Source organism: Colobus angolensis, unplaced genomic scaffold, assembly GCF_000951035.1.
Source record: "Colobus angolensis palliatus isolate OR3802 unplaced genomic scaffold, Cang.pa_1.0 Scaffold12, whole genome shotgun sequence".
NCBI classification, from domain to species: domain Eukaryota; kingdom Metazoa; phylum Chordata; class Mammalia; order Primates; family Cercopithecidae; genus Colobus; species Colobus angolensis.
In genome coordinates, this window is record NW_012113141.1 from 6,912,003 (window position 1) to 6,921,329 (window position 9,327).

Consider the following 9,327-nt stretch of genomic DNA (forward strand, 5'->3'; position numbering starts at 1 on the left):
CACTATAACAAAATTCTAGACAATAACATATTTTCTTTCAATTAAAAGATAATGAACAGTGATCTTAAATATTAGATTTAGGAGGCCTATAGTACGCATTCAAAGTCCTCTAATACTCAGTTACTAATGCTCATGTAAAACAAGTATTTAACAAAACTTTTTTTTAAGGCAAAATTTATAAAGAATTTAATTAATCAAATCACCATGAACTATCCACGAGATAATCTCCGGAGGATATCCCAGCTCTAGTAACAGGATTCTCTGATTTGCATCAAAAGGCCAAATCAGACTGCATCTTCCAAATAAAACCCAACACAGAGATAGGAGCAGCGGCCCATGCATGGAATTTATTGTGTGCTACTGTTTATAAAATACTCGAATAGTCCTGCACATGCATAATATTTCCAACTTAGACAGGAGACCATACAGGGTGCACTTTCTGGCAAACAAAACAATAGATGGTTCCGCTGCCTGGAGCTCTGAGTTGTATTCCAGGGCAAGAGGGAAGCAGGCCACCAAAGTAAAGGGAAATACCAAACTACAGTGGCAATCAATACAGGTCAATAATTGTGAAAAATTAGCACATGGTTCCATTTAGTTTAACCAAGCAGTTCAGTAACTATCAAAAGAAAAGTTTCAACATGCAGTCTTGACTTTTATGCTTCCACTAACATCTGAATGATTGAACAGAACCATTGCTTCTAGGCTGCATTGCTTAATCAAAAACACTTCCAGAACATTTTAAAATTTCCTTTGCATTAAAACATAAAAATGATAGAAAGCCAGCAGCAAATCACCCTGGTGGCTATTTAAGCAACTTGAGTACTCACAATAAACTAAAATTTCTCATAACATCTAGGTAACCTATACATGTCGTACCTGTACATCATAGGTCTATATATTAAATATTTGCAAAATGAAAACATGCATACACAAAATACATCAAGTTTTACAGACATGATTTGAATTAAAATTTACTTTGACAATGTACAAACTTCTTTTAAAGTACCTTAAATGAGTAATTCTGTAATTCTTCATAATTTTGAAATTTAGAGATTTTCTTCTTAAATATCTGGGGTGTAAATCTTAAAAGATCTGGGCAAAAAAGATTCTAAATTAGTTTTTGGATTTGTGTTCAAGTAAGAGAGCCTGCCTAGAAATAGGATATGCATTCATAATTAAAAAATACCAAGACTATGTTACAGAATTAGCCACATTTAAGAACTATAGACCTGAGGTCAACATTTTGTATAAATGCCAACTGGGTTTCTCGGCATTTTGCTCACAATTCAAAATACAGCTAGTAACCTCAGAAATGTATTTTAAGACCATGCTAATTCATCCTTTAAAGACATTTCATGGAAAAAGAAAAGTCCACATTAGCTCTTAGGATTGCATTTGAAATCCTGATTGAAAAACAAAATCTAATTCTACTGAAGGGGAAAAGAAATCTGATTTGTAAACTTAAATGTGTGAACCACAAGCATAAAATGGAGGTGTGGATGCCCTCCACTGGAAATTGCCCCAAGCCCCTTGCTCACTGCTCTCCACCTTGGCAGCGATGACCCAATCTTATCAGATAGCACATGTCCCAGGGCCCTCAAGCCTCCATCCAGGAAGGGGGCTGGGGTCTCAGAAGCATAATGGTTTCTTCAGAGGGACTGTGACATTTACAGTCAGCTTGGCCGACCCCTCCAGCTCCTCGGGTGATCTGTCCATTTGGGGCCCGAGATGTGAGAGTCCCTGGGAAGTCGTGGGTCACTGGGCAGTATGGTTGCCCGTCCCGTGGTTCTCAGTGGCATGTGCGGTGTTCAGAGAATTGAAACCATCTTGCTGTACAGCATCTTTCCGAGGTGGCATTCTCTCATTGATCCTATCCAAACCCTTTGCCTCTTCAAAACTGCAGATTCTATGTGGTGGAGAGAATCCTCGTATTGCTTAACAAAATGCAAATTTGATAAGTCAGTAATTGAAAAACATTTCTGAGATTTCAAAACATAATTAATGATTTTTAAGAAGAAAGAAATTAGTAGCTGTAAGTAGCAACACTTAAATCTTACTTTAACTGAATCCTATCCTCATTTCAGTTTTCCCTTAAAATGTGAAATGTTTAAACCTAAATATAAACATGATAGCTTCACAGGTGACAAGTGTTAGCAAAGCCTTCCAAAAAATAAAAATCCAAAAAAATGTTAACCCTCTTCTGCCCCCAAAACCAACCTCCAGGCAATGGTCTCAGGGTCTGCCTGACTTCTACTATACCAATTATCTCCTACATTAGTCCCTAAGATCACCGGTGACTATAACAGTAAGGCAGCAACGAGAGTAGGGGCAAGTGAGGAGGCTAAACAAGGTTAATCCTCAATATACAAATCTGTACCAAGAGCTTGGGAGGAGAAAGAGGTAAAGAAAGGTAAAATATAGTATATCAGAACCATCTTGGAGGTCAAGATCAGCCCATCACCACCAATATAACATTAAAAAGGTGGTAAGTGCCTCCAAGAGTTAGATCTGTGTATGGCTGATAGCAAAAAAGTATTTATAATCTCTTATTTTAGGAGACGTTTTCCTTATTTCACTGGCCATACTGCACAATCTTCGGAAACTCAAATCAAAATAAATGGCAATTCTCCACCAATTGTATGGTTTCTCATTCACTTCATCTAGAACGATGCATCCTCCATTATTAACATGTTCACAGGAAATATTTTCAAACCACTAGTTATAATCTGGTTACTTAATATCTGCAATCCGTAGGACTTAGTCTGGCACATGAAGCAAACAAATGGCTGGGGCTGCAAACACTGAGGAATGTGAAATACCAAGCCAACACATGATATGTATGAACATAATCTTATCCATAAACTATAGCCCAAACTGCAGCCAAAAAAAAAAAAAAGAAAATCATTATAGTGACAGTTCCTGTATTCTCAGCCAGGCACACTACTGGATATGAGTAAAAAACTCACACCTATATCTAGAGGAGGTTTCACTTAAGGAAAAAAATCTGAGTAGCATAGAATCATGCAAAATATGGAACAGATCTCTATTTGCAGGTCTGTTTGGCAATTTCCATTAAAACAGGCAACTTTATAAAGCTATACTGTATAGCATAATATGCTATACTCTAAATAAATCAGAAACATTCTGATTGCATATTACACTGGAAAAAAGAAAAAGACTGTCACCATAGACATCAGCCCTTCTGATTTAAGAATGAAAAATTAAAAAAAAGAGGGCTGCAAGGCTTCTAAACTTGATGAATCAGTGAGTCTGATTCATCTTGGGCTGTAAAAACTAGGAGTAAAACACACCCACAGGACATTCTCTGATGCCCACCCACACACCACAGATCTCTGCCCAGCACAAGGACTCTGATCATACCTTTTTCAGCCTCAATAGCCTCAACTGTGGCTGTACAGAAGTGAGCAGAGGCATGCAAAATGAATGAGAGAGATGAGAAGGGTCATATTGTACAGCAGAAAAGGCAATGATCACTTAAAATATCACAGTATCCCATACTACATCATCATTTACAATTTAACATAAATAGTACCCAAATTAGACAGCCCCATCCAAACCCCCAATTCCTGACACAGCACAGTTTACACACAGCACTACGACAACATCACTCAGAGCACAGAACACATAAACCTACTGTAAACAGACACCTCAGCACCCATGCAAATGCACTCCAGTATTAATTACCCATCTTGAATCAGTAATTTGATGGCCTTAGAATTTTCCATGTTTATTATATCACATCCATCACAATCACAGGAAAATGCTCTAGAGTGAAATTATAATAGAATTGTAGCAGAAAAGCAAACAGAAAAGTCTTTTCTTTCATGTCAATGAGAACAATACTCATTACCAGTTGGTTCCCTAAGACATAAACTAGAAGGGGTCAGCAATGCTTTACCTGTCACTTCTAATTTATAAGGCAAAACATAAGTTGCAAGGGCTGATATGACTACAGTGAAGTTTAAGGGCAGTAAACTTGGTGAATTACTCTAAGTAGAACAGTTCTGTGGCTCTGTTCTTTGTGGGGGACCTGAAAGGGCTTCTCCTGTCTACCAGGAACTTCCTTTCTCTTCTAGTACTGATGTTCCAAATACCTACAGATATTAACATCTATAGCCTTAAAAAATTCCATTTATACTGACACAGTTTATCATGAACTCAAATTTGCCTCAGGAAGACTACTGAGCATCTTTTCAAACTCATCTACCAATTAAAGAGACATTAAGGAGTGGAAGTGAGGTCTTACAGGCACAAATTCTAATTATTTCATGATACAGACACATAGGTCATATTATAAATAAAAAACACATTCTTGGTATAGTGTGTCACTGGTCCATTTAGAGAATTTCAACATAATTAGTCAAACATTTTATAGTCAAAGATTCTTTTTTTTGCTCATTTCTGGGTTTGAACTGTATAAAGAGCTCACACTGAGGACCAGGACCTAAGATAGCAGACAACAATACTGGCTTACAATATTGTCCATTCCCCCTATTACTCAGAATATTTGTAAAAGTAATGCCCTTGTCTCTTCTATTTTGCTTCTTCTGCAATAAGGCCAATTAGAATAATTATTCCTGAAGTGACCTTTTACCAATTAACATGATTTAGAAATAATTTTATCCAAAGCAATTATTCATGTACAAGAAACTGATGAATCTAAGGTATTAAAGTGTACTAAGTTAGAAAATGTTGATCTTAACCAGACAGTAAAATGAATTGGGGATCCAAAAGAATTAGGACGAACACTGAATAAAGGAAGAGTTAATTTTCCTTAACTGTTAAACTACATTACAAATCGGGCAGGGCATGGAGGATCATGCCTATAATCCCAGCACTCTGGATTGCCGAGGCAGAAGGATCCTTGAGCATTTGAGCCCAGCCTGGGCAACACATAAAGAGACCTCATCTCTCCCCTCAAAAAGTTTTAAAAATTAGCGGGGAATGGTGGTGTGCATATGTAGTCCCAGCTACTCGGGAAGCTGAAGCAGGAAGATCGATCACTTGAGCCCAGATCTGCTAATTGCAAAACTCTATCTGAAAGGCACTATTACTCCACTATTTGTTTTCAGTTATATAGGGCATCTTGACACGGCCTTAATAAGTTTGAGCACAGTGCTATCTCAAACTGTGTTCCTCAGTACTACACAGGATAAATGACCAAGAGGAATTTGGTATTCCTAAAATAGAATTGGCCACATATATTTCCCGTATAGATCCTGGTGAAGGTAGCATTACAGTGCTAGCTCCCAATCAAATTCCCCAGAAAGAAAACATACATAAAATAAATATGAACAGAAAATCCACCTCCAATAGAGTTGTGCAGTTTGTAAAAACACTCAAGTAACATCATGTAAATTAACTTTTAAAGTTTTTGAAAACACAATTTTTATTTTCTGACAGGCAAGAGGTCTTAGAATTAAAATTTTTTCCTTTTGCAATACCTCTCAGTTATACACACTAACATCAGGGAACATACCTACTAAAATTTAAAATGTAGGATAACTTTTTAAAAAATAATCACAAACTTCAGATCTGCTCCTGGGTTTTAATTTGGGAGGTCAATTGTTCTACCTCACTGAGAGGGAACAGAAGGATGTTGCTTCCTTTTGCAGCAGTGTAATAAAGTCAATTAAAAACTTAAAATAATAATAATAATAATCACAAAAATGCAGCTTTTGTATGACTTTTGTTACTTGTTTCAAAGCGGATTTATCTTATCCTAGGAAAATAATTTCGACCAAATGCCCAAACCACACTATCAAGAGCTAGCAAAACTAGAAGCTATTTAGTTTAAGGGGTCCCAAATTAGATCCCTTAAACTCAATTCCTTCCAGTAATTTAGTCCATGCTGAGAATAGAGAGTTCCTCCAGCAAAGCTGTCTTTCAAACCTCCCCTGCAGTTGAGGGTGGTTTCAAAGTTGAAGGAATGAGCTTCAAGCCGTGCGCAAATTAAGAATAAACAGAAGTGCTGATCTGTCAACAAAGCATGTAATTAGCAGGTGCTAAATGTGAAATCTGAAAGCAAGGTTTGCTGTGGATACAATATAAAAGTAATGTTATATCCAAGGATAATTGAGAGATGACTATAGTGGAGATTGATTTAAGTATGATACCGTTTTGGTTTTATTTTTCTTTTCTGAACAAAGAAGAATATAATATTTTTGAAGCTATTAAAGTTCCTCCTTTTCTATTAACATTTTTACTAGTTTTATCAAATGCTTAAGATCTTCTTGTTTTAATATACATTCATAAAATTCTTTTTAGTTCAGGGATTTTTCTACTGTTTACAATATAATAAGAAAAATGGAGGGCAAGGAATGTAAAGCAAATCAAAGCAGGTTTTTTTAAAAAAGAAAATCAAAAAAGAAACCTCATTCAGAATGAAAAGTTATAACTATAATTTCAAAACACAGTGTACTTTTCAGATATACCAGTGGTGGTAGTGAACAATACAATGACATTTAAAATAGAACATGTATAGGCTACAAGTAAAAATTGTTTACAGGAGAAATTTTTTTTTTACTAAAAAGCAATCATTGGCCAGGCATAGTGGCCCACGCCTATAATCCCAGCACTTTGGGAGGCTGAGGTCAGAAGACTGCTTGAGCCCAGGAGTTTGAGACCAGCCTGGGCAATATAAAAATACAAAAAAATAAAAAATACAAAAAATACAAAAAATTAGCTGGCTGTGGTGGCGTGTGCCTATGGTCTCAGCTACTCGGGAGGCTGAAATGGAAGGATTGCTTGAGCCCAGGAAGTTGAGGCTGCATTGCACTCCAGTCTGGGTGACAGAGCCAGAAACCAGATCCTGTCTCTCTCTCTCACACACACACACGTACACATGCACAAAAAAAAAAGAGAGAGAGAAAGACAGAGAAAGAAGAGAGGAGAGGAGAGGAGAGAGCACTTATTATGGAACCAAATGAAATGAAACTGTGAAGTCAAATGTAAATTCATTCAAAATGTTAAAATTGCCTATCTTTTTCTCTCTAAAAAAGTCACGAATTACAACACCAAAAAGAAACTTAATTACAACTAAGGAAAACATCAGATCTGTTGCTATTTTAATAGACAATGACCCTTAGAGGGCTGTCAAAAGTGGCTACAAGAAATTCAGGCTTTTCCACATCATGTATTTTTGCTTTCCAACCACAGGAAAAGAAATCTAGACTGAATTACTGTGTATGGTCACTAATACTCACATCACTCTCTTCTATTTAATCTGTAATGGGCTTTAAAAAAGTTAACCCAGTATTTACACAAATATTTACGCCAAAAAAAAAGTTTTTTTAAGTATAAAATATTCAATGAGCCAGATTACAGGAATGCTTTACGTATAATTCTTTTTATTTTCATGCAAAATAAAGGCACACTTAATAACACCCTTTCAATTTTGACTTACAGGATTTAAATTCAACCCCTTATAACAATGACTTAATATCTAATGTTACATTCATGTTCAGAATGCACAAAGTGCAGCAACAAATGCAGCAAACCTCAAAACAAGGTGCTACAAAGCTGCTTCTACATTGAAAGACAGACAAGTGTCTGATGGAGTAATTTAATTGAACATACTTTTACAGACATACAGCTAACCTAAAGAAAGACAGACAGATTTAGGAAAGCAGCTACATCTGCAGAGGAAGGAAACAGCATGTTACAGACAGTTAATTATACATAGAACATTTGACAAACACCACAGAAAACAAACTTTGGCGTCATTTACCAGGGTACAAAACCTTGCACAAGTCTTTTGGTAACTGAAGTGCATAAATAATGTTCTGGGGCCTAAGCAGGTAGTTAACTCTAAATAAAGTAGTTTTAAATATAAGCATAGTCTAATACAATGACATAAATTTAAAAAATTAAAAATAAGAAACTTGGAATTACATTTCCATTTTAGTAACAGGAATATCCCTGATTCACATTCTGAAACTGGGGCTTTTAAAAGAAAAGGGTGAATTAGACAAATGAATAAATAAATATTTCAGGCATTATGATATGAGCTGCTCCCATATCATTTCATGAAAAGCTGAGGAACTGACCATTATTTTCAATTGAAAGGAATACCCACTCTATCAGTTTTCTGCTCTGATCAGGTATTAATGAAACACTAGCTAATACAGTACCCTGTCTAGGTCAGCTGCTGAGACAGGAACTAAAAAACAGAAGGAATTCCCTGCATGCATTATGTGAATTGTTAGCAAAAGAGTGATGTGTGCCCCAGTCCATCTGAGGCACAGCAAGTTGCATAACATCATTACCACTTTGCAGGGTCTGCCGTCCTCCAGCTAACACTCCACTAGGCAACATCCCTGTGGGAGTCAGGCCCTTGAGTGTCAGCACACTTTCACTCTCCTCCCTATAGCAGAGAGATATAACAAATATCAGATACTTCCAACAGGTACTTAATTTAAAAGAAGACACAGGGTCTAGATATAGGCCATATATAAAATTTATGACATTCATTGCTATTACCATATTTTCCTCAATTTTGAGACATTAATTTTTCTATATTTTAAGTGTTTCAGGTATGAGGGTGTGCCCTACAATTGAGGCATATATTATTTTTCCTGAAAAACTTTAATAAGTATGTGATAAGATTCATCAAGGGGCATCATACTATTGAGAAAATATGGTATTTCATATGCTCTGAAGTTCAAATGTCTGATGTAGTCAGTTTTGCTAACAAATTTTTAAAGACTGATGTATTCATTTGTACCCTTAAACCTGGTCTTCCTGAATTAACCTCAGGGAAGGCAATTTATAGCTCCAGCACAAGGGACTTCCTATATGGATGAACAAGTTCATCAAGAATACTCTAAAAAGTATCCCCTCCTTCTTATACTGCTCTAATTTTCAAGGTGTAAATTTAGTGCTATCACAAAAGGAAAAGAGATACCAAAGATGAGCAATAATAATCACCAGAGGCAAAAATCTTAGCTTCAAAGGGACTTGCGTTCCCATCTTCAATATACAAATATATAATTAACTTATTTTTCTTTTTGAGACAAGGTCTCACTCCGTCACCCAGGCTGGAGTGCAGTGGTGCAATCACAGCTCACTACTGACAACTTCCTGGGGCTCAGGCGATCCTCCCATCTCAGCCTCCTGAGTACCTGGGACCACAGGTGCATGCCACCAGGCCCGGCTAATTTTTGTATTCTTTTTTGTAGAGATGGGGTTCTGCCATGTTTCTAGCCTGGTCGTGAACTCCTAAGCTCAAGCATCTGCCCACTTCGGCCTCCCAAAGTGCTGGGATTACAGGCATGAGCCACTGCACCCGGCCTAAGGGCCTAA

The 9,327-nt window shown here is 36.7% G+C and overlaps 1 protein-coding gene across 3 annotated transcripts in view; it reads right to left on the reverse strand.

Annotated features, from left to right (window-relative positions):
- Positions 1–321: 321 nt before the first annotated feature.
- The window catches only part of PPP3CB (protein phosphatase 3, catalytic subunit, beta isozyme), a 60,630-nt gene continuing 51,624 nt past the window's right edge, over positions 322–9,327 (reverse strand). For 2 of the 3 annotated variants that reach the window (XM_011928095.1, XM_011928091.1), the window contains 3 exons: positions 8,292–8,389; positions 3,385–3,414; positions 322–1,937 (listed from right to left, as the gene is read on the reverse strand). In XM_011928095.1, coding sequence (XP_011783485.1) covers positions 1,759–1,937; positions 3,385–3,414; positions 8,292–8,389 — 307 coding nt within the window. In that variant the 3' untranslated portion in view covers positions 322–1,758. The remainder of the gene's footprint in view (positions 1,938–3,384; positions 3,415–8,291; positions 8,390–9,327) is intronic. The other variant, XM_011928103.1, reaches the window with a different exon arrangement.